The sequence below is a fragment of the Natrix helvetica genome (assembly GCF_964273705.1).
Source record: "Natrix helvetica genome assembly, chromosome: 1".
Classification (NCBI taxonomy): domain Eukaryota; kingdom Metazoa; phylum Chordata; class Lepidosauria; order Squamata; family Natricidae; genus Natrix; species Natrix helvetica.
Window position 1 is genome coordinate 223,328,529 of NC_138548.1, and position 25,975 is coordinate 223,354,503.

At 41.8% G+C, this 25,975-nt stretch overlaps 1 protein-coding gene across 1 annotated transcript; it reads right to left on the minus strand.

Annotated features, from left to right (window-relative positions):
- Window positions 1-1,486: 1,486 nt before the first annotated feature.
- LOC309385296 (transmembrane protease serine 12-like) lies at window positions 1,487-23,832 on the minus strand. The gene is made up of 5 exons (XM_081939591.1): window positions 23,629-23,832; window positions 21,725-21,929; window positions 14,488-14,753; window positions 2,969-3,102; window positions 1,487-1,943 (listed from the first exon to the last, which is right to left on the minus strand). Exons 1-5 carry the CDS (start codon window positions 23,729-23,731, stop codon window positions 1,704-1,706), a joined length of 948 nt encoding a protein of 315 aa, XP_081795717.1. The 5' UTR covers window positions 23,732-23,832; the 3' UTR covers window positions 1,487-1,703.
- Between the last annotated feature and the right edge of the window lie 2,143 nt (window positions 23,833-25,975).

Sequence of the window (25,975 nt, forward strand, 5' to 3'; positions counted from 1 at the left end):
TTTACTGTATTTTTCGGAGTATAAGACGCATCTTTTTCCCTCAAAAAAGAAGTTGAAAATCTGGGTGCGTCTTATATACTGAATACAGCATTTTTGCCTCCCAAAACTCTGCCCCTTTCACCAAAATGGCCAAGCATAGTTTGTAGGAGGCTTTCAGAGAGCTCCTGGGGGCTGGGGAGGGCAGAAATGAGTGAAAAACAGGCTGTTTTTTGCTCAACCCCCCCCAGCCCCCAGGAGCACTCTATAAGCCTCCATAAGGCTATGTATGCAATTTTCTTGACAAAAAACGGGCTGTTTTGGGGAGGTTTTCAGAGTGCAAAAACTCCCCCCCCCTTTCGGAAAGCTCTTTAGTTAGAGTGATTGATGAGAATTAAATTGATCAAGTGCTGTGCCAGCAGAAACAAAGTCTTAGGTGCTGCAAATTGTCAGTGATTTCCTTCTCTAGCACATGGATAAATACACCTGGAAACATCTACCTACCTACCTACCTACTCTCTCTCCCTACTTACCTACTGTATTTCTCTCTCTCCCTCCCTCTACCTACCTACCTACTGTATTTCTCTTCCCCCTCTATCTACCTACCTACTTTCTCTCTCTCTCCCTATGTACTCTCTCTCTCTCTCTGCCTACCTACTTTTTTTAAAAAATTGCCTCTTCAAAACCTTGGTGCGTCTTATACTCTGGTGCATCTTATACTCTGAAAAATATGGTATATGATTTTTGCTCGTTTGGGGGGGCACCTCCCCAGGAGCATTGCAAGCCCCTCTCCGGGCTATTTATGCCTTTTTTGGGGGGGGGATGGGGCCATTTGTGTGAAAAACGGGCCATTTTTGGGAGGTTTGCAGAATGCAACACCCCCCCCCCCTGGAAAGCTCTTTACCTGATTGAGAATTAGATTGATCAAGTGCTGTGCCAGCAGAAACAGTCTTAGGTGCTACAGATTGTCAGCGATTTCCTTCTCTAGCACATGGATAAATACATCTGGAAACATCTACCTACCTACCTACTGTATTTCTCTCTCTCTCTCTCCCTCTATCTATCTACCTACCTACTCTCTCTCCCTATCTACTGTATTTCTCTCTCTGTCTATCCCTCTACCTACCTACCCTCTCTCCCCCTACCTATCTACTGTATTTCTCCCTCTCTCTCCCCCTCTATTTACCTACCTACCTACCTACCTACCTACCTACCTACCTACTCTCTCTCCCTACCTCTCTCTCTCTATCCCTCTACCTACCTACACTCTCTCTCCCTATCTACTGTATTTCTCTCTCTTTCTCTCCCTCTCTCCCCCTCTATCTATCTACCTACTTTTTAAAAAGTTTGCAAAACCTTGGTGTGTCTTATACTCCAGTGCGTTTTATACTCTGAAAAATATGGTACTTCCTTCCAATCTGTGGAATACATTTAAGGTACCCATTGGTGTGTGCATTGGGCAGCCGTGCGAAAAAAGTTAGCCATCGCTGATTTATGCCAAAAGATAACATCCGTTAATTTATATCATACAGCATTTCAAAATTTTAGACATTTAATACAACAATACAGAAATATTTAATAATGTGATCTGTTAACTAAAATTACAAATGAAATATAAATTAAATGCTATTGGGTATTGTAAAGTCATAGATTATAAATTCAATTAGTTGAGATAGTTTAAATAAACAAGCAGAAATGTTGAATACTCCACCTAAGAATGTGTCTACTTATAGAAGGTGAAAGATTATCCATTCCATAATTAAAAGAACTAGAATACTCTGGATGTTCACTGTGGTTGTAGTTTTATCATGAAGATGAAAATCTATCCATTTTCTGTAACTAATTGTACGTGTATAGAGTCCTGGATAATAATCTTGATTACAGCCACTGGCAAAACTGGTGATGCCTATCAGATAGTATTTGGATACACTTGGGAAATAGCACATCAAAGGTCCACCATTATCTTCCTGGAATATGAAAACATGGAAAAAGTAAAATGTTCATGTTATTCTGAAGTTCTGAACTACTATATAGGAATCTTCTGCTTGGTTCAGATAGTGTGTTATTTACACAGGCCTTCGGCTAACAAAAAATAGATTTTAAAAAAATTCAATTATTTATTCAATTTCAAAATATCAACACAATTTTGTTGGCATATTACACATTTAGCATAGACTACAAAACTTATGAAAACCATGTTAAAAACAATATAGGGGCTGTAAAAAGGTGCTTAAGAAAAAAATATGTACAGAAAAATTGAAAATCCTACACACACACTTCAAAGAATCATTAAAAAGTAGATAGAAAAATCCATGAAAATACAAAATGTTCATGTCAGAAGTTCTTTTGCCATTCAATACTTTAAAACTTTTAATTTTATATGAATACAAAAAGTTACCAATAAGTTTTAAAACAGTCAGTTGAATCTAGACTATAATAGGAGCATTTGATGCCATCTGTGTTCAATACAAAGCCAATTCAAGGCTGAGAGTTGAGTCCTCCACTTACAGCAGTTTGTTTAGTGACCATTCAGTTGAAGCAGCACTGAAAAAAGTGGCTTATACTGTTTTTCACACTTTCAACCAATGCAGCATCCCCATGATCAACATTTAGATGCTTGCCAACTCACTCATTTACAACAGTTGCATTATCTGACAAGCAAAGTGAAGGGGGAAGTCAGATACACTTAACAACTGTGTTATGAACTGCAGTGATTCACTTAACAAATGTGGAAAGGTTGTAAAATGGGGCAATATTCACTTAACAAATGTCTCACAGCATTAGAAATTTTGGGCTCAATTGCGGTCATTAGTCGAGGGCTAAAGAACAAATTACTTAGATGTTCATTATTAAAAAAAAGTTCTTTAAAAAAATACATGAATTCACAAATTCTTTTAATTTATTTACTCATTATTCAATTTAAGGCACTGCAAAATACCAAATGACACACTACATTATACACTTAAAACTTATAAAAATATTTTTATTTTACCACACAGCTATTTGTTGGTGAGGCAGCACAAATCATATCAGTTGCTAATATTTCTTTATACTGTTCATATTTATTGCAGGCATATAGTGGAATAGTAATTACTCGAGCTTCTTGTAATACAGTTTGAATTTTGCCTGTAAAGAAAACACAAAATATGTTCAGCATTCTTTGCAAAAGTGTTTCTAAAAGAGCAGTAAAAAAATTGTCTATTATGGAATAAGTGTTCAAAGAGCTTACCTCACTGAATACTAGGCAATGTGCATTACAAAAAGGTCAAAGGCTACTACCAGAGGGTAATTATCACTATTTACATTTATTTTACTTCATTTTCCTTAATACTTAAGTATTTCTATTGTCAGCTCTGTAGCAGGTCTGCTCTGTGTTTTTCTTTCAGCTGGTCCTTCTTGGTTTTCTTAAAGGGGGAAGGGCTGGCTTGAGTCTCTTGGCAAAGTTTTGAGATTTCTGGTGCTATGAGGTCCCTGGCACTGTCCCCCTGGGGTACACGTCTCACAAATCTTTAAATGCTACAGATTTCTTTGCTAATTTTGTAGTAAGACAAGCCTTGTGAAAAATACAGAATATTGGCAGTTTTAGATCCAGTGCTATTTTCTAAGCATAATGTCCTAAGACTTCAAATTATTAGATGACAAAAATGGGCATTTTTTCACCCATCCCATTTTTACTATAGAACCCCCTACATTGTAGCCATTAAAAAATGAAATATAAAGTAGTAATAAAAAAAATTATTGAAAAGATCCAGGTAGTTTCAATACAAGATTATTTTATCCTAAATTCAGCAATATATTTTAAATATTATAAAAACACGATAATCTCATTTTTAGAAAAATAAAAATAAAATTTGGCTTCCAAGCAAAGAATGGTTGACTGAGGACATTTTTGCAGAAGCAGAATTGACAACTATGGCAAACATTGATGAACTGGTGAGCAGACCTGCTTCTGTCTTCTTTGTGAAGGAGAAGATAGGAGATTACCCATATATTCCAGACAAGTGCTCCTCATATTTTGCAGGTGTGACCAATGGAAGATGGCAGGAATAGCCATCTTGCTTGCAACTGTGGTCAGCACCTTTTAAAGGACACTACTAACCTCATTTTCTATTCTCTTTCAAAAATTGTTTTTTAATTACTTTTAAGATATTAGAGTGACATTTCAGTTTCAATTATATAACATGTGAAGGATGTGTTTATGTGTTTTTATTATTATAGTTATAATCTACACTGAAGATGGCATTTAATTTCATTGTATGATGTGCAATGACAATAAAGTAAACTAAATTAGAGACCTTTGGATTGATAAATTTGAAAACACCTGGTGAATTTGCTTCAATCCTAAACAAAAGAAAATTTTAATCGTATAAGTTTAAAAATTTAAAGAATTTGTAATAAACAGCAAAAACTAAATAAGATTCATCTCAGAAAATTATAAATGAACAAGGGGGCAGATAAATTGGAAATATAGAAAAAGTAAGATTTTGGAATTAATTATAAAGAACAAACAGACCATGGGAAATAGGTATTTTCTAGTTTTGCAAGCTGTAATGATAAGTAATTTTATGTTTTTAAAATTGGGCACTAGAGGGAACTAAAGATTCTAGGTAGAAACCACAAGCCTACATTTTGTGTCATTTAAAATGATGCAAAACATAATATTCAAAATATTAACGAAGACTTTTGAAGAATAATAGCCACAATATCAGTAATGTCAGTCATGGCATCTGCCTCTATGGTTAGACTATGTTTTAAAAAATGAAATTGAAGAAATGCAAAATAAATTGTATCTAACAAGTTAGAGATGATACTGAAAGTGGATTTACAAATGACAGGCCAAAAGAATAGCTTGGAAAATGATTTCTCACTGGTTATACAAAAAAATTGATTATACAAATACAAATGACGAACCAAAAAGTGATCTAAATATTTTTCCTTACTAGATTTAAAAAACAAGTATGTAAAAGACCTAAAGATTTCTTTGTGATGAGATAAAAAAGAATTGAAGAAAAATCAAATCTTAAGACAATCTTAATCTTAAGATTAAGACTGTTAGAAGTAAAAGAAAGAAATATGTTGATTAATTGTAATCTTAATGAAGGTGAAGAATCCATAAATTTGTTTATACCTGTGATAAAGTTTGTTTATACCTGTGATAAAGCCACTTTTTTTACATATTTTGTCTTTCCTTTTTTCCTTTTCCTTTATTTTTTTACTCTTTATACTCTATTTTATTTCTCTAAATACAGTATTAACTTATACTATTATAATAAAAATCATGTTTTTAATCTTGACTCTGTTCCTTAACAGCAAGAGTGTTAGTTTAATTCCATCTACATAAATTTTGTTTCTTTTCCAAGAAACAGGCTTGATAATGTCAAAGCCCTTCAAAATATTGAATTTTATATTTTAGGAATGCAATCTCAATATCACATTTACATCTTTAACTATGTTACCTCTGGACTTATGTTAACTAGTGCCCTAATTTGAATCCAAAAACAACTATAGCCTATAGCCATGATGGTGAACATATGGCACACGTGCTGGAAGTGGAACATAGAGCCATCACTCCAGCCATGTGAGCTGTCGCATGTTGCTTTTCCAGGTTCCGGTGCACCGGCCAGCTGGTCTTCATACGTATGGGAATGCCGGAAACCGGAAGAGCAGCCGCTGACGCGCATGCGCACACCTGGCGGCTGCTCTTCCTGTTTTCAGTGCGCACTGCCCATCTGGTCTTCCTGTTTCTGGCAAGCATGCATGTACGAAAACCAGCTGGTTGGTGTGCATGCATGCACCGGAAACTGGAAGATCATTTTCCAGGCGCTTACATGTGCACCGGGCAGCTGCACTTCTGGTGCACGCATTTTGGCATTTGGTGCCGAAAAAGTTCGCCAACACTGGCCTACAGTATTTAAAATACTGATGTGGAGACTGAAGATGGCTTCTCCCAATCTAGAAAAAATGGTCCCTTGGCAAAATCAAAGTACATCTCACCAACTACAGGTTACTCTTACTGTTAATGTTACCGAATGTTACTATTAAAAAGATAAGAACTAATACAAACTAGAAAAACAAAAATAGAAAGGTAAAAAAGATAAAAAAATAGAAAATGGAAAAAATAGTATAGCTAAAAAAAGAAAAATATAGAAATTACTTCCCCTTCAAGCGAATGAACTATTTTAGTAACTTACCATTTTCCTGTAAAATTCAACAAAGTTTCTTCTCCCCATATCTCATGTTATCTATCATCAAATCTTTAAAGTCTCATCACTGAGTTCTGATGAGCAAAAGTCCATTTTTAACCTTGATCAAATAAATTAACTTTATATTCCTTCCCTTTGCCTCATTTTTTCTTTATTCCTTTTCATAAAATTCTTTAATAAGTTTCTTTTGTAAATCCAATATAGAAAAGTTATCCAGGTCTCTCTTTTGGTTTGTTAATTTGTATAGCAGTCAATTTAATTTGTACATACAGTATAGCATCTCCTTCCATACCATTCTTATAGCCAATGATTTTTAAATTCACTTTCAAATCAATCTCACTTATAGCCAATAAAATGTCTCCTCTTCTATACCATTTTCCAAACACTATATAGGTAGTCCTTGATTTACAACAATTCATTTAGTGACCATTTGAAGTTACAATGGTACTGAAAAAGTGAACTTATGACCAGTTTTCAGACTTATGACTATTGCAACATCCCCATGGTCACATGATCAAAATTTGGGTGCTTGGCAAATGGCATGTATTTATGACAGTTGCACAGTTCCAGGGTCATCTGAACATCATTTGGGACCTTCCCAGCCAGCATTTGACAAGCAAAGTCAATGGGGAAAGTCAGAATCATTTAACAACAGCATGATTCATTTAATAACTGCAGTGATTTGCCTGTGGCAAAAATTGTAAAATGGGGCAAAATTCATTTAATTGCAAAGGTGTTTTGGGGTTCAATTGTGGTCATAAGTCAAGGTCTATCTGTAGTGGCAGGCACTTTTAAAATCAACTTCTGGATTCATCCTTCAATAAACCCAGTATTAAAGTATTTTGTTCCATTCAAATTATGGTAAGTGTTCTTGTCCTTTAGTTCCTTCTGGTTCCCCCTAGTGTCCAACCTTCACAATCACATCTTATTATATGCATGCATGCATACAAAAGCAACACATTTTCCTGTACACCGCTTGGAGAGTCCAAGCAATGGGTTAATTCAGTCTGCTTGCCCTTAGGATTGAGGAACTATTTTTCCTTTAGCCACACCTCCTCCTGGTGTGATCAATCCCCCAGAATTCTTCCTCAGTCAGCCCGTTTGGACGTAATTAGCTAGAGCTCTGAGCTGAATTAATCCTTTTTTTGGCTTGGACTCTCTATTTGCGTTTTATTTCTCTTTCCTAACATTTCCCCAACTTCGTGAGACGTTTTTCTCCTCATCGCTGCTTTTTTCTCCAGCAGAATTTACATTTGAAGGCCAGGAGGTAAGCTGGAAGGTGGTGGGGGGTGCCCCTCAGCCGATCCTTATGGGACGGCTTCGGAGGCCTGCCGCTTGTCGTTTAAAACGGCGCGGCTGCAGCGGCAAGGTTCCTACGTTCCCAGGCCCCTCGTTTGTTATTTTAGACGAAGTTTTTTCGTTCCCCGGCCTGCTAGAGGACCTCTGCCGCAGGGAGGAGTGAGCGATCGTCGCCATTCGAGGCGCGTTCGCTCCTCGCTCTCCCTTAGCCCCACGCTGTTGCGGTGGCCATTTTAGGCGCAAAAAAAGCGCGCCCAGCCATGGCCGCCATTTTGCATCAGCCTCGTTATCAGGAGACCGCTGGAGGTGGCAGGGCCTAGCAAGGGTTTCTCAGGCTGGGATCACCACCTCCATCCTTTTGCCTATTTTTGCGAGCGGTGCTGGTTCCTGGGCCATACCAACAGTCATTATACCGGCTCAGGGAGGAGGCCTAAGTAAGCGCAGGCCAAAGCATTTTTCTAGTCATTCTCCTCCCTGCTTCTCCTGCGGAGCCTTGCGCCTCGGTGCAGGCCCCAATCCTACCCCTGGGCCTCTGACTGGTATTAAGCATGGGATATTTCATACGTATTGACTCAATTACTGTGCATGTAGCAATTTTGACAAATCTTTTTGTTTTGTTCCCCTTGCAGCAACCAGTCTCTCTCTCTAACTTCTGCCTTGTCATAGCCTTGCTCCATCTTGTGTGGTCATTGACTATGGACCTGCCTAGTCCCCCCGATTCCCAAGATACTAGGCCGAGCCTCTCTCAGGCCCCTAGCAAGGGTTCCTCCTCATCGGGGAGTGGGGGTGCGGGCAAGTGGTGGGGGTAGTTCTGGGAAACAGCGTTCCAGAACCCCTTCCGTGGCTGAGGCCAAGGATGCTGAAAGGCGCCAGCGGGCCCTTGACAAGCAGTTTGAGAAGGCCAGATGCCAGGCAGACAGGGAGCAGTCCCACTCAGGAATCCCTCCCTCCCGGGAAGATCTCCAGATGGTCCTCGCCGAGGAGGTGGAGTCCCAGGACCTATCCCCAAATAGGTCATTTGCAGAGCCGGTTTCCCGGGCACCCTCTTGGGCCTGTGAGCAGGCCCCTCCCCCTGGGGATGCTAGCATAGATGATATGCAGGGTGAGGCTTCACCCCCCCTAGAGGAGGGTTTGGATCCTGATTCTGACTCAGAGGAATTATCTCCCCGCATGCAGGAACTGATGGCCCGTGCCATTGCCAAGGGCATCACGGAGGCCATGAAATTTAAGAATCCCACTGCAGTGGCCCCAAGGGGTCCCAAACCCGATCAGGCAGCTCCCCCTCCAAGCAAGCGTGCTCGCCATCCTTCCCTGGAATCCTCGGTGGTCAGCGAGGCCTCTGCCATTGAGGACCCTGACCCGGAGGTGCTAGGTCTCTCGGACGACGAGGACCTCCCCCCTGAAGCGCCCGCCTTTGCGGGTCTGTTCAAGCCCAGCCTTTTCAAATCTGTCCTCCACAAGGTCAAGGCTGCCACCAGGGTGGGGATCAAGCCCAAGCCGGCCGCGCCGGCGGCGGATGCCACTCCGGCTAATCCCAATGCGGTCATGTTTGATGTCCCAGCACCCCAACAGGAGCTGGTTCCGGGGCTGTTTCTCGACCTAATCCAGCGCCAGTGGGCTCAACCACCCACGGAGTCCTCTCCCAGTGGGGTAGATAGGAAGCTTTATACTATGGAGCCAGTGCTGGAGGACCTTCTGGCCCTTCCCACTGTCGACCCGCCCATCGCTGCACTCACTTCTAACTCCTCCCTACCGGCCGACCTCCTGGAAGGCCTTAAGGCGGAGGACAAGAAGGCGGAAAAGGCATGCCACAAGACCCACCTGGCGGCTGCCTGGGCTATTAGGGCCTCTTCATCCGCCTCCTTTTTCAATAGGGCTTCTGTGATCTGGCTACGCGAGCTCCTAACCAAGCTCCCGGCGGGAGACGTCTGCCTCCACCAGGACGTGTCTAAAATAATCGCGGCTTCCCAATACGCCGCTGACGCTTCCCTGAACGCCACTAAGTTCGCCTCCAGGGCACTCGGCTCTAATATCACTTCTCGCCGGTTGATCTGGCTCCGCCATTGGCAAGCGGACCAGAAAAACAAGTGGAAGCTGGCTTCCGCCCCCTTCAAGGGGTCCAAATTATTTGGCGAGTCCCTGGATCCTCTCCTCATCGAGTCCAAGGACAAGAGGAAGATCCTCCCTTCTCTAAACAAGAAGCAGGAACGTAAGACCGCTCCCTATTCCAGGAGGCAGTCCTTTCGTGCCTCCGAGCCTTCCACCTCTGCCTCTTCCTTCTCTCCCTCCAATAGGTCCTTCGGTCAGCAGGGCGACAGGTCCCAGGACAGGGCGCCCTTTCGGGACAGAGGCAGGCAGCAGTTCGGCTTCCGCAAGTATAACCGCGGTGGGGCCTCCAACAGGCCGTTCCGTAAGTCAAAGTGACTGCCCGAGCTCGGCGCCCATCGGGGGTCGGCTCCAGCTGTTTGCCTCCCATTGGGCCCAGACAACCGAGGATGGTTGGGTTCTGCAGATAGTCAGGGAAGGCCTCTCCCTGGAGTTCCTGTCCCTCCCCCCCGGACCTTCATCCGGTGCCCTGTCCCATCCTGCCCTCAAAAGAGGGAGCGTATGGACCAGGAAGTCAGACATCTCCTAGACATCAGGGCCGTGGAACCCGTTCCCCAGGGCGAAGAGGGGAGGGGGTTTTACTCCATCCTCTTCCTGGTGCCAAAGAACTCGGGGGGGTGGAGAGCCATCTTGGACCTCAAAAACCTCAACAGGCACATCGCCTACCGGAGGTTCAAGATGCAGTCACTGCAGACCATCCTGGCGGGGATTCGACAGGAAGATCTCCTCACATCTATAGATCTCAAAGAGGCATACCTCCACATTCCCATCCGTCCACAGCACAGGAAGTTCCTGCGCTTTTATTATGCAGGTCGCCACTTCCAGTACAAAGCTCTCCCGTTCGGCCTCTCGTCCGCTCCTCGGACGTTTACCAAAGTTCTGGCGGTAGTGGCGGCCCAGCTAAGACGCAGGCCCATAAGGCTCCAGTGCTACCTGGACGACATCCTTATCCAGTCGTCGTCCAGGCAGCAGGCCCTGCGGGATCTCCAAACCACTATGAGATCCCTCAGAAATCACGGCTTCACTCTAAACATAGAGAAGAGCCATCTCACTCCAACAAACAGACTTGTACACCTGGGGGCGGTGATAGATACCAACTTGTGCAGGGTTTTCCTCTCCCAAGACAGGTTGGACGGTCTAAGGTCCATGACCCACAAGGTGATGAGCTTGAGGCAGGCTCCAGTGGTCCTTCTGTCGCAGCTGTTGGGAAAAATGATCTCCTGCATTTGCATCGTGCCGTGGGCCCGCCTGCATTCCAGGGCTCTTCAGTGGCTGCTGCTACCGCACCAGAGGGCATCCAGGAGCAACTCTCCCAGACCGATTCGAGTTCCGCCGGAAGTGAAGAGGTCTCTCCGCTGGTGGGTGTCTCCGGCCATCCTCAAGGGCCACCTATTCAAGGAGCCCGAGAGGTTAATCATCACCACAGACGCCAGCCTCTCCGGCTGGGGAGCCCACATGGGTTCCCTGGTTGTCCAGGGCAAGTGGTCCCAAGTGGAAACCAGTTACAGCATCAACCTACTGGAACTGAGAGCTGCTCGCCTGGCCCTGCGCCATTTCAGCCGGTCCATCCATCGTCAACATGTGCTTCTGATGACGGACAATGTGGCCACCAAGGCCCACATCAACCGCCAGGGTGGCACCAGATCCAGAGCACTGATGAGAGAGGCGGAGTCCCTGGGCCGCTGGGCGGAGCGCCACCTGGAATCTCTCCGCTCCGACCACATCTCCGGAGTGGACAACACACAGGCAGACTGGTTGAGCAGGACAACCATAGATCCTGCGGAGTGGAAACTGGACCCTCGCCTGTTCCACCAGATGTCCAACAGATTCGGAAATCCGACCGTAGACCTGTTCGCGTCCAGGGACAACAAGCAGCTCGACCGCTTCTACTCCCGGTTCTTCACCCCGGGGGCGGAGGGGACAGATGCACTGCGTTGCAAGTGGCCCCGCGAGCTACTGTATGCCTTCCCGCCCCTGCCTCTCCTTCCTCAATTCATTTCCAAAGTCATCGCAGAGGGAGCGGAAGTTCTCCTCGTGGCCCCACACTGGCCCCGCAGGTCGTGGTTCGCCGACCTTGTCCACCTGTCGGTGTCTCCTCCATGGCGCATCCCTCCGGACCAGATCTCCCTCAGCCAGGGGGCCGTGGTTCACCCAGAGCCCCAGTGGCTCCAGTTGGCCGTCTGGCACTTGAGGGGGACCAACTGAAAGGCGAAGGCCTGTCAGAGGAGGTAGTGAACACCATTCAGGCGGCGAGACGCCCTTCAACCACCAGAATTTATGATGCGTCTTGGGCCGCATTCGCAAAGTGGTGTGAGGAGCTGCTCATCGAGCCTACGACCGCGCCTGTTTCCAGAGTCCTTTCTTCAAGCGGGACTCAACAAGGGCCTGGCCCCGAACACCCTTCGACGCCAAGTGGCGGCCTTGTCCACCGTCTGGTCGGGCTACCTTCTTTTGCCTCTCAGCAAAATCCCGAAGGTGAGACTCTTCCTCAAGGGCGCCTCTAACCTTCGCCCTCCCACCGTTCATCGCTACCCCACTTGGCAGCTGTCCGTGGTCCTACGGGCCCTCTCCGGCCCTCCATTCGAGCCTCTACGCACTACTTCTCTTCGATTCCTGACGCTGAAGACGGCCTTCTTGATTGCCATCACATCCGCCCGCCGGATTTCGGAACTGGCGGCTCTGTCTGTTCGCCAGGACTTGTGCGTCATCCACCCTGACAGGGTCATTTTGAGGCTGGACCCGACCTTTACCCCCAAAGTAAATTCATGGTTCCATAGAGCGCAAGACATTGTGTTGCCAAATTTCTGTCCTCATCCGTCGCATCCCAGAGAGCGTTCCTGGCACAATCTTGATGTCAGGAGGGCTCTGAAGGTTTACATCGCTCGCACTGCGGAGTTCAGGAAGTCAGAGGCTCTCTTCCTCTCCTTCCAGCCTGGTTCCCTAGGGAAGAAGGTCTCTTCCTCCACGATTGGCAGGCGGCTTCGTGCCTGCATTGCGACAGCCTATGAAAGCCAATCCAAAGCCATTCCGCGCGGCATCACCGCACACTCCACACGGAGTGCTGCTACCTCGGCGGCCTGGGCCACCCAGGCCTCAATCCTGGACATCTGCAGGGCCGCTACGTGGTCCTCTCCTTCTCCTTTTGTGCGACACTATAAATTGGACATTTTCGCCTCAGCTGAGGCGTCCTTCGGCAGGCGTGTGCTCCAGACGGTTGTGTCAGAGACCGAATCCCGGGAGCCGCCTTCTGCCCACCCAGATGGACAATAACTTGGGTATGTCCCATTGCTTGGACTCTCCAAGCGGTGTACAGGAAAATGACCATTGGCTTACCTGAAGGGTCCTTTTCTGTACACCGCGGGAGAGTCCAACCCACCCTGGCTCTCAAGGCCGGGATTTGGGTTCTTCGTGTCAACAGTACATCATCTTGGACGCTTCGCTCCGTCCGCACAAACTGACTCCTTCTAAGAATTCTGGGGGATTGATCACACCAGGAGGAGGTGTGGCTAAAGAAAAAATAGTTCCTCAGTCCTAAGGGCAAGCAGACTGAATTAATCCATTGCTTGGACTCTCCCGCGGTGTACAGAAAAGGACCCTTCAGGTAAGCCAATGGTCATTTTCCCATGGGAAGCATTCTTAAAATTAGTTTAATTATTTCAAAACAATTTGGAACCCTTAATCCCTTTATAACTTCTCAAAATCCACATTCTAATCATCCTTTTGCAGGTTATTACCCAAAAGTTTTTTAACTACTTATATTTGTGTTTAAATCTTCTTCTGCTAAGGATTGAAGGAAACTCACTTCAGTGTAGTAAAACTTGCCTTTCTTTAGGTTCTTAGTATTCAAAAAAGAGCTAATAAGCAATTTCCAAAAGTGATTAAGAAAGAAAATCCGGTGTCTTTTGAAAAAGTGCCAGTTTGGGCAAAGATGAAAAGCCCTCATCTCCCAAAGTTTTAAACCTGCTGGAGATCATTGGCTGGTGGTCTCAGTGTGAGAATCAATTGTCTGGAGCATATGTGGACATTTCCAAGTGCTCTTGTTCAGAGAGGAAACCTGAACAGCTGGTCCCATCACCAGCTCTTCATTCCATTGCAGTCACCAGCTCTCTGCCTGTTTTCAATTAGCCATCCCCCCCCCCAGAAGACTACTATTCTTCTCTTTACCTAGAAAACAACAGATTGATCTGATCAGCTGATTATATGGGATGTGTGATAATTTCTTTATGTTGATTATATCAGGAAACCAGAACAAAATAGTGAGGCTCATGTTCGCTGGAGCAATTTATTTCAAACAAATATGCCTGAAAAAGATGCAGGCACAAAAGCATTTCCAGAACTTGTCACTAAATATTTAATATAATGGAAAGGAATATGATTAAATACATATGATTTAATGTAGATTATATGAAAATTATTCATTCTCCTGGGTTTTCTTTCCTAGCCTATAATTTTTACTCCATAACATTTCATAGCCCTAATATGAAATCACTCATATCAATTTGCAAAAAAAAAAAAAAAAGTTGCTTAACATCTATAATATGAAGTAATTCAGCAGACAATGAAATTTAATTTAGTTTTATGTATAGGCTAAGGCTGAAAGTTATATTAATAATGCAGACAGACAGGGATGGAGATTCAGGGATTTTAATGTTAGCAGTAGGAGTAATTTGTTTCCTACTGGTCTCCTGCTCCCATATGCACCTCTGAACTGCCTTGAAGGACTAAGAATCAGCCCAAACCTTCCTAGTGATGGCATCACAGGCTTTCTTGTAGGCTGAAAGGAAGCATAGCTCCCAACCCATTAAATGCTGCCAAACCCTATTCTCTGTTAAATTACTTGAATTAAAATATGAAAGTTTTCTGAATTCATGAAATGTTATCCGCAGAGAGATTAAATAATTACCTTTTTTCTTTATGTTTTCCCATCCACTTATGTAACATAGATTCTTATCAGTCACTAGATGAGAATCCTGAGGTAAGCAGATAGGCTGAATGTATTTATTGTACTCAACGAGCTTCACAAGTTTAAACATTGCAATGTCATTTTCATAGCTGTCCCACTTGAAACCAGAATGGACAATGATACTTTTCACCCGACGACTTATAGTATGAGGATGAGGTTTGTAAAGACGATGTAAGCCAATCACAACTCTCCAATATTCTGGATTTCTAGGACAATAAAATTGTTTGTAGAATTAATGAGGGTCAGAGGCTGCTTTATATAATTTTAGAATTATGCAATCTTAAAATCTGTAGCACTGTAGTTCTAATTCGCAAGGCTTTCTTCATTGTGAGCTTAGCTTTCCTCACTTCATCTTTATAGGCTCTGTTATTTGGTGATAGTCTGCCTTAGTTATGTGCCCCCCTTTCCACTTTTTATACTTATCCTTTTTGTCTTTCAATTTGTCAGAGTTCTTTATGCAGCCATGCTGGTTTAGCCATTATTATGCACAGCTGCAAAATTATGCAATCATCCGGTCCAATTAGTAACTTTGTACTTGATGGTAGTTCACCCTTCATTGAATAGTTACAATATATCCAGTGTTTTTTTTACTAGAAAAAAGGGTAGTTCAGACAAAAAAACCGGATCTCCTAAAAAGCATAATTCAAGAAGATAGAATGCTTTTTTCTACTTCCATATCTATTAGACACTACTTTATCTGAAAAATCTAAAAATTGACCTTTTCATCAATGCCATTTTAATGGCTAAAACTTTAAAATGTTTCAATGCTTAGCAATTCTGAAATCAATGAGCAGCTGAGTCACATGATGACGAATTTTAAACTTTTCACAGACATATTTTATCTCTTTCTAAGTATAATTTAGTCAATTATTTGGTACATTTTAAAGCAGCAGAAGTAATATTGTCCTAGGAAATGTCTTGGCTCCTCCGGTCTTATAAAAAAAAGCAGTTTATCTAACAAAAAAAATATGTACATCTTTTATTCAAATGAGAAGGAAGGACTTACAAAGGGACCTCCTGCTCCTAAGTGGGACTCTGTCATAATATACTTCATAGGATAAATATTGTGTTTTTTTCTCTCCTTCTATAAAGTTTGCTGTTGCTGTTTGTGTGGGCATAGGTATACAGGTGAAACTCGAAAAATTAGAATATTGTGCAAAAGTTCATTTATTTCAGTAATGCAACTTAAAAGGTGAAGCTAATATATGAGATAAGACTCATTACATGCAAAGCAAGATAGTTCAAGCTGTGATTTGTCATAATTGTGATGATTATGGTGTACAGCTCATGAAAACCCCAAATCACCATCTCAGAAAATTAGAATATTACATGCAATCAATAAAACAAGGCATGTACATAGAACAATATCGGACCTCTGAAAAGTATAAGCATGCATATGTACTCAGTACTTGGTTTGGGCCCCTTTTGCAGCAATTACTGCCTCAATGCGGCGTGGCATGGAAGCTATCAACCTGTGGCACTGCTGAGGTGTTATGGAAGACCAGGATGTTTCAATAGCGGCCTTCAGCTCTTCTGCATTGTTCGGTCTCATGTCTCTCATCTTTCTCTTGGCAATGTCCCATAGATTCTCTATGGGGTTCAGGTCAGGCGAGTTTGCTGGCCAATCAAGCAGAGTAATCCAACAGTCATTGAACCAGGTTTTGGTGCTTTTGGCAGTGTGGGCAGCTGGAAAATGAAGTCAGCATCCCCATAAAGCTCGTCTGCGGAAGGAAGCATGAAGTCCTCCAAAATCTCCTGGTAGATGGCTGCGTTGACCTTGGTCTTAATGAAGCACAGTGGTCCAAAGACCTCTTTTCTGATGAGAGCAAATTTTGCATCTCATTTGGAAACCAAGGACCCAGAGTATGGAGGAAGAATGGAGAGGCCAATCAAGCACAGTAATCCCACCGTCATTGAACCAGTTTTTGGCGCTTTTGGCAAAAGTTGCTCTCATCAGAAAAGAGGACTTTGGACCACTGAGCAACAGTGAACTACTGTGCTTCATTAAGACCAGGGTCAACGCAGCCGTCTACCAGGAGATTTTGGAGCACTTCATGCTTCCTTCCGCAGACGAGCTTTATGCATGTAATATTCTAATTTTCTGAGGTGGTGGATTTGGGGTTTTCATGAGCTGTAAGCCATAATCACAATTATGACAAATCACGGCTTGAACTATCTTGCTTTGCGTCTTATCTCATATATTAGTTTCACCTTTTAAGTTGCATTACTGAAATAAATGAACTTTTGCACGATATTCTAATTTTTCGAGTTTCACCTCTATAATAGTCTTTACAAAAAAAATAGTGAAGTAATTGGAGCTCTTAAAATTCTTCCTTTTGCTTTTGTGAATGGTGATATCTAATATGAGTGTTAAAGAATTTAGATTATCTTTAGCCTGATGCATTATGGCAAGATGCATGCTACCTATCTTTTCAACAGCCACAGCTTTGTGATAGCCAAAAATGAATAGATACTTACGTCACTGAATTGTAAAGTTCTCCTCATAACTTTAAATCAGTCACTGAGTGTCTGGATCACCATCACATGACCGTGAGGATACTGTGACTATCATAAATATGAAGACCAGTCATTGACTATCACTTGTTCCGTTCCTACGTTGGAATGGTGCTGCATCAGTGGTTCTTAAGTGAGGACCACTTGTAAAACACAAGCAGGATGCTATTTTGGTAATACAAGTCACAGCTAATATAATTGGTTGATTCATTTCTATTTATTCATATGATTTTATAGCCACCCATATTAATAAATGATTCTGGGCAGTTTACAATTCAATGATTGCATTATTCCTAAAAGAGTGGAAAATTAGGTAATGGTGCTTGGAAACCTCTTGCTTCCCCAGATAGATTGGGGGAAAAATAATGCTTAAGGTAACATTTTTATCCCGGCAATAATTAAATATATGAAGATGTGGATTTAATTATCATGGTCTGAAAGCCAAACATTCCAAAGACAGATTTTCCTCTTGTTATACTTCCTTTAAAGTTGCTGTTTAAAAATAAGGCATAGGAAAGAAAGCAAAATAATTTCCTAAAGAATTTAAGACCTCAGACTCCTTCAGTAGTTCAGGAACAGCAAAGTTCTATTCTTCTACTGAAGTCAGTAACAAAGATCAAAAAATTCCAAGTTTCCAGATATAAAATTTGTCTCTACCTTAAAGGAGCAGAAATAATCTTTGCAATCACCTGTACTCCCACTGACTCAAGGCCTTTCCTCACTTGCACTTAATCAGAGAATGAACTTTACACTGGGGTTTTTTTTGTCATGCCTTATGATTTTGCCTTCATCTCATCTCCAACTCAAATCTGAAGCTGATTCAAAGCATCCTCAGTTCTGGGATTCGACAGGAAGTTCTAGCTGAATGTAAACTCTGAAGAGCCTCACATGACCTTGCCTGACAAACTAACTCTGCTGACCCTTTTTTGGATCAGAACCCCCCTGGAGGGGAGATGAAGAAGGGCAGTGTCTCACCAGACCCAGAGCGAGGCAACAGGTCCCTCACAGGTCGGAGATTTGCTTTATGAATCGGAGTGGGGGCGGCAGCCTGCAATATGGCTGACAAGATGCTGTCTTCCCATCTAAGCAAATGAACAGGAGGGTGAGGAAGACTGGTAAGAAAATTTATCAAACCCACAGCCATAAATCAAGCCTGGTAAAGGCAAAGAAATCTTGAAAGCATAAATAATATTGATGGTTAGATTGGGATTTTCTCCAAAAGAAAGAAAGGAAAATGGAGGGTTGAACCCACCCACCCCCAAAAAAATCTATTTTGCTTGAAACAAATTCGGACAGAAAAGGAGAAAGCAGAGAAGTGACAAACCCATTCAAATATAAACTCTAAACTCGGTTTGGGATTTGAAATAGAAACCAAACATTCCGAAGGATTTACTTTGCTTTGAAGCAACTCCAAAAAAGCAAGGTAAAAAGAAAAACACTTCTTCTCACTGGTAACTGAAAATCTAACCTTGACTGTGCAGGAAATTTTAATTAACGAACTGCCATAAATCAGAATTTGGGAAAGCAGGAGGCAAAAGAGAAACATATCCAAATCTGGCTATTTGCAAATTTGTTCCAATTGATATGTTTGAGCAGCTGTGGTTGACTGGAGGCGGAAGTTGACAGGCGAAAGAATAATTACAGAGTCAAGAACTGGGAAACACAAGGGTTCCCCCCCTTTCACCCTTTTTTTTCCCCGCTGCAAAAGATTAAGATGGCCCCGGCTTCTCTTCCGGTCTCACAGTAGTTGAATTAAATTTAAGGTGGACTCAAAATAAGACTTATTTATTTTATTTATTTATTATTCATATTTATAGACCGCCCCCTCTCCCGGAAGGGACTCGGGGCGGTGTACAGTCACTAAAATACGTTATAAAATACATACAAAACAGTTAAATAATTAAATACGTAGGTAGTTAGTTGTATAACTAACTGCAATTTTAGAACTAGACATTAAGGAAGAACAAAAGACCAAGATGGCTCCCATCACTCTTCCCCACAGCAGCTGAAGTAGATAATTTTAAGGTGGATCAGAACTCTGAAATAAGAACTGTATAACTAACTGTAACTTTGGAACTGGACATCATGGAAAGCTGGGAATTTGAAGAACTATGTGAAATTATAAAAATATGCATAAATCATTAAAATCAAGCCTAAATAGAATTCTGAACCCAGAGAAGCAGATATCTAAAGAATTCAAAGAAGGGCAAGACAACGAAAGGGTAGAAATGGAGGGAAATAAAAAGCAGACAAAAAAACTCCATTAGTCTTGGCAGTGATATAGGGAAAACTATAAAAAGAGGAGGTATCCCAATAAAAGGAAATAAAAAGCAGACAAAAGAGGTTGAGGTTGTTGGTGGTATAAGGAAAATTGAAGTAGGAGGTTTTGCCCCAACATAGAGAAATATAAAATATCCTTTTGATGGTGGCCTGGTGAAAATTGAAGAGAGTGGATGTGTCAAAACAAAGGGAGAAGAGAGGAACGGTGAAGTGGGACAAAAGACTTACCAGGAAAAAATCAGAAAACTAGAAACTTTTATATAGGAAAATATAAAGATAAAATAAGGGTATTCCTAAATATGACAATAAAATGGAGTTGCTAATTGGTTGAATATAATAATGGAAAGATAAACAAATATATGGAATATGGATAAATATGATACTGATATGGGGAGGTTGTAAAGCAGAGATACACTTTTATATATGATAATTAAACTGAGTTGTGAATTGACTGAATATGACAATAGAAGGAAAACTAAACATGGGTTAAAATATATGAAATATGGACATATATAGAATTTTTAAGATGATGAATAAAGTTAGATGTTTACCAGTTATTCTATATAATAGATTAAGGGAATTGTAATGATCATTGAACAGTGAGGATTGCCACTTATAGACAATCAAGGGTAATTAAACTAAGATATGGAAAATGGAGAGGGAACATGAAATACACCTACAATGGGAAACTATTGAGATTTAAAGACAGAATCACTAACGGGGGGCATGTAAGGATGTATAATTATATAAAGATAATGATGAGAATAGCTGGGAATTGTAACCAGGTCTACATCTCGGCCAAAATTAGGCTGGGGAGGGGGGGGGAGGGTTTTAAAAGTACAATGACTATATATGTATAGTTTTTTGTCCTTTTTTTTTTAAAGGAGAATACATGTTAAAATTAAATATGTATATTGAAAAGGAATTATAAATACCATCAACATAAAATGGAGCTTGCTCAGAAGCTGAAATACACCAAGTAAATGAGAGAAAGAGTGGGAAATAGAGGAGAGAGGTAAGGGAAGAAGTGAGGGATAGAAGAGAGGGCAAGAGGGGGGAAGAGGAGGAGAGAAATGAGGAGTGGAAAGGGGAGAGGAAGGCAAGTAGAGAAGGGAAGGATGACAGAGGGAAGAAAGGAGATAGGGTGGGGGAGGAGAAAAGGGGAAGAAAGTGATGGGTAAGATACAAATATGGTGTACAAAGAGTAGAAGAGCCAATAATTGTCTTTGGGAATTGATGGCAAGATGAATTGATGTAAACATTACAATATGATCTTGGCTATGTATACATGTGAGATTATATGTTATGAAAATGGAAAAAATAAAAAACTTTATAACAACAAAAGCATCCTCAGTTCTGGTTTTAAAACAGTTCTTAAACAGGAAACAAGCCATAACAGTTTTTCTTTGGGAACTTGGCTTTGAAAATGGGATTAGCCCAATTAAGAGACAACACACACAGTGTAGGTATCATATAAATGGGGACTCCCATGCCCACCCCACAACCTATTTTCTTGCTTGTAATTTATTTATCAGACTACTTTTAATCACCAGTTTAAGGCTCCTTCAGAAGAAAGCTAAATCCATATGTAAATAGTTTAGTTAAGTGCTAGCAAGTGTGGGGAAAAACACGCCATGAAGGAGAGGGAGCTCTCATTCTGTAATGGGTCATCCTACCTGTCTTTATAAATTGGGCTCCACCAAAATTCAAATCCCCCTTTCCACAACTTTATTAATCCCTGTTGATTAATAGCAATAGCTCTTAGAACGCTTATTCTGCCTATATTTATCTGAGCTGTTTACATCATTATATTGCCCCAACGTTTCCCCATTTACCAACCACAGAAAGATGGAAGGCTGAGTTAACGTTGAGGTGGTCAGGATCAAACTCAAGGCTGTGGCAGAGATAGCCTGCAATACTGCATTCTAACCACAGCTAGAACCCGTGGAAAGCTTTGAATTAATCTTGAAAGCAAACCCTAACAGAAATTTTATCCTAGCTTACTTTTCTGCCAAGTGACAAACAGATGAACAGCATTTTAACTATCAAGGAAAAGAGATAAAGGAATTCTTTAGCTGTTGTCCTCTCCTAAAATATGTTCTGCATGGGTTAAAAACTGCTGAATCTAACAGAATAACAGAGTTGGAAGGGACCTTGGAAGGCTTGTAGTCCAACCCCCTGCTGAAGCACCCCTATACTATCTAGTTTCATCTAATTTGATTTTATCTAGTTTGATAAAAAGATTTGAACAAGTGTTGTAAAGGCTGGAAATATACTAAAACACTTTCTGAATCTCTGCTTGCACATGCAATTCCAAAATTCAATCACTTATTTAAAATCTTCAAACTGTACAGAAAAAGATTTAGAAATTAAAGATACATACACCCATTTCTTAATGCAACGTGCTACTGTCAATACCGAGTTGTTATCAATTAACGATCCGCCACATACATGCCGAAATCGACCTGATGGAACACGATAAATCTGAAGACTAACTTGCCATGGCCATGCTCCAAGCTGAGCAACATGTCCACCTAAAGACTGAGTCTCTGCTGTTATGTTAACTATTGCAGGCCTTGCTCCACATCCTGGAAATCAAAATGTAGTTCGATTGTTAATTTTCAGTTATTCTAAAATAGTTCAAAAATCAACACCAAAATTTGAAACATACATAAAGTAATAACCAAAGAGCCTTTTTAAAACTTATCCGGAAGGAAATATTTGCTGTTATTGGACCAGATACTGCTAGATTAATGAGTCTGAAATACCACTAGCTTTTATTATTAGAAGAGTTGTCCAACTTAATCATTTGAATTGAAGCAGCAGTAAATTCAAGTCAATTTGGCTAATACTTTGATCTGCTCCAGTCAATGGGATTAGCAGTAAAGAGATTTGAAGCTGTAATCCAAACCATCTGCAGATGTTTAAATGCCTAATTCTAAACTCACAGTTCACAATTGATGCCTCAGTAAAACAAACTGAAAATAATTGAGTTTAATCTCATGATATCAGAATAGAGTAATTGATACGAGTTCCCCCTTCCCTTGTAATATCTTTACAAAAAAAAATTGTTAGGCTGAAAAAATTGCAGTTATCCAGTGAAATTGGTAAATCAGTGAAGTTTTGATTCCAAATCTTCCTAGTTCAACACTATACTGGTCTACATATTTTTATTTTGGTTGCAAATAGTATCTAGCAGCAATGGAATGGCAGTTAAGGCATCAAGCTACAAACTGGGAGACTGAATTCTAGTCCATCTTGAGCACTATATCAGCTGGGTGGCCTTGGCCAGTCACTTTCTCTCAGTCCTAATAAGGAGGTAATGGCAAACCATTTCTGAAAAATATTGCCAAGAAAACTGCAGATATTTCTCCAATCTGAAATACTTACTAGGTTCTCATAAGAGTATTTGTATTTATTTATATTCTGCCTTTATATATTAGACAGCAGGTAAAAGTTGTAACAGCCCTTTTATTTACAATTCCTACTCCCAACCCAAGCTGATTTCAACATCTCCAATTAATGTGAAAAGTCAAACCTACAATACTAGCAACAATACTTCTTCCATAATAAAAACAGCTGTAATGTAATGTTGATAAGAGATAGGTCCAAAGCAATTATGAATCCGGTCCTTCGAGCTTGAAAACTTAACAAATTGAATGTGGTCAAATAGGCTTCTCAGAATTTCCTACAGGAGCGACAACAGATTTACGGGCCGTGAGATAAAGTAATTGCGAAAACAGCTGGGAAGGAATCTCAATGAAACGTATCGACAATTGTTGAAACGGTAGCTATGTACGCCAGGGTGTTATTTCCTTCGTTCATTTCAAAAGTAAAGAAGAGGGAGAGGTTCACATGCCCGCAACCAAATTGCTGTATCGTCAATAAAGGTCGTAGGGAACGAGACCCCCGCATTGTCGGAAGGCAACTTTGCGCAGACATCCTCGCGGAGTAGTTACCGAGAGCAAAGGCCTGAGGCAACCCCCACTTTCGCCCCTATTTATGCAATCGTCGATGGGCCTTTCGCGAGGCGCCACTGTCGCGTAAATGGCAATAGCGTACCCCGGGGACGCCTCCTTTTCGGCAGCGCTCGCAAACCCCCCTGCCGAGCAGACGTTTCCGACCACGGCCTTGTCCCTTGCGCGCCCTCAGCCAAGGATTCGCGCGAGCTCCGGTGACTGCTCCATCCCCCCCACCCCTCAACCTCGATCTGTTAGGTTGCCCCGTCCTAAGCAGCACGTTGGCGATCAACGGGCGAGCACGACGGCCTGCGAGGACGGGGCTCACCGTCGGAAAGATTCAGGGAGGGCAGGGCCTTGGGCGCGGCTTCCCTAAACAGCACAAGCGAAGCCCAAAAGGAAAAGGCGGCGGGACAGAAGTTGCGTCTCATCGTCCGTCCAGGGAGCAAAATGGCGGCCGGCTTCGCGCGCGTTCTCCCTCAGGCAAGGGCCGCTAAGGGTCAGGTGACAGGCGGCCAGAGAGCCACGGTTCTCCTCTCGGCGAGCCCCTGGCTAAGGCGCTTCCCTGCGGCAAATGGAGGCACGCATGGCCACCGAATGGGGGAAGGTGGGGACATGCTTTCCAAGCGGTCACTGAAATAACCGCTGGCTGAACCGGGCGACTCCGGGCCCTCCCCATCACCATGCGGGCCCCTTTAGCTACTCTCATGCTGACTGGCAGACTCTGCCTGCTTACCATCCGAAGTAATGGGGGACGCAGAGAAACCTTGTGACGAGATGGGCGGCAAATAAATTTAATACATAAATAAAACATTTAATAACTTAAATATAAAAACTGCACATGCCATGTTCATGATACAGCAATGAGTGACTTAAATTCGTCACGACCATCTTAGGAGAGGGACAGAAGAAAATATTGCCGGTCTATTATCAGGAGCAAATATAGTAGGGTCCCCATATAAGAGGGACTCATTTCGTTCCACGTTCTCCCCCATCCCACCCCAAGTATGTTTCCAATTAAAGACTAGCTAAAGGGAACGACTCCCATGCAAATCACGATCCTTTGGATGCAAAACACATACTCGTTGCTTGAATGGTATTACAGGCAAAAACGTTAAACCATATGTTGCCACTAAATTCTGGCACTCCCGAGTTCGGTGTGAAGCTGATAAGAACTTGATACCAGAATTTTAGAGATAAAACATTTAATGTTGCATAAGTGCTTCTTTACTACCTAAAACTAGGAAACAGTAAGACAAAGCAAAAAGCATTTATTGAGAGTCAAATGTTTGGATAAGGTACAGGAAGAAACTATACGTTCAGCATACTTGATAGTTCAGAAAGAAAGCAATAAAAGAATGAAAGGCATTATGTGTGACACTTGAACAATAAAACATTGATTCTAGATTACATTCCACAAGTGGCAAATTTATGGATTGCATTAGGTCTTCCTTTTTCAAAGTGTACTTTTCTAAAACTTGTGTGTCCTTGCTTTGAGAATATACTATTGTTTATTGCTGAAAAGACAAGTTCTCCTGTAACCATACCAAAAAAAAATAGCTGGCTAAGAAGAAAAAGAACATGTTTTTCTGAAGTTAGAAAAGAGGCCAAGACTGCAATGTTAAAAATGTTAATATCACCTTTTAAAAGGTTGATAATGAACCCTAAAGTTCTAGGTAACAAATGGAAGACTAAGATTTGTTATTTGAAATTGCCCTGACAGGCTATTAATGATAATCTCTTCTAATGGAGGATTCGTAGACATCAGGTCCTGGAGGGTCTCTTAAGTTGTTTTTTGTTCAGAAGGTTTTTATATATAAAACTGATATTGGTGCTAGACATAGATTAAATGGATTGGACTATGCAGTTTGAAAATATGCAAATACAAGTAGATAAATAGGACCACTTCAGTGGGAAAGTAACAGTATTCCATGCATCTCGGCATAGTCATGTTAGCCAATGACCAGAAAACTGAGGTGAGCACTGCCTCCTGGAATCAGACCCCTTTACCTTTTATGCACAAAATTACACAATATTCAAGGCACTTGAAGCAAAACACAGGGCATATTTGTGCTGTATTGAAGTGCATTTGGGGAAACGACTAAGGAAATACATTAAACCAAGCCACTGTCACTTGGCTTTTCAAGGCTTTTCATTTACTTCTGGGTTGATCAATTCATTCCCCATCATTGTTTTACCACATACTTCTGAAATGCCTCATTCTACTGAATTCAACTTGTTTCTCTTTATATATTAATATTATATCACAAAATTAACAGACATTTGCTCTTAGCCATAGCTACTTTGAATTATGATATCCTTTTGGATTATCTACAAGAGTTAGACAAAGGAGTGTTTTACTATTTTTCCTCCTTAAATAAGTTTTCACTTAATATTAACAGAAAATGAATGCTTGAGCCAACGACCATTCCAATTTTATCCAAAGCATGCTCACATTGTTCTTTGCAAGCTAGTAGAGGTCCAAAACTTACTCTGCAAGCCAAGATACATTTGCCCATATTCCACCAGCTAGAAGGCAACATGCAATATATTGATTAAGGTATAATGTGCCTTAAAACATACCAAAGTGTGACTGAAATATTTTCATGTTCTATCACTTTGGATTATTAGTTTTTCACTCCTCCTTTATTCAGTTTTTCCTTTAGTCTCCTTTA

Excerpts from the sequence above, each read along its gene's own strand:
- LOC309385296 (XM_081939591.1), bottom strand. The coding sequence starts at position 23,731 with ATGAGACGCAACTTCTGTCCCGCCGCCTTTTCCTTTTGGGCTTCGCTT. Across the intron at positions 21,930-23,628 it reads CTCCCTGAATCTTTCCGACG|GATGTGGAGCAAGGCCTGCA; the intron begins GTGAGCCCCGTC and ends TTTGATTTCCAG. Across the intron at positions 14,754-21,724 it reads CGTTGCATTAAGAAATGGGT|AAATCCAGAATATTGGAGAG; the intron begins GTATGTATCTTT and ends TTATTGTCCTAG.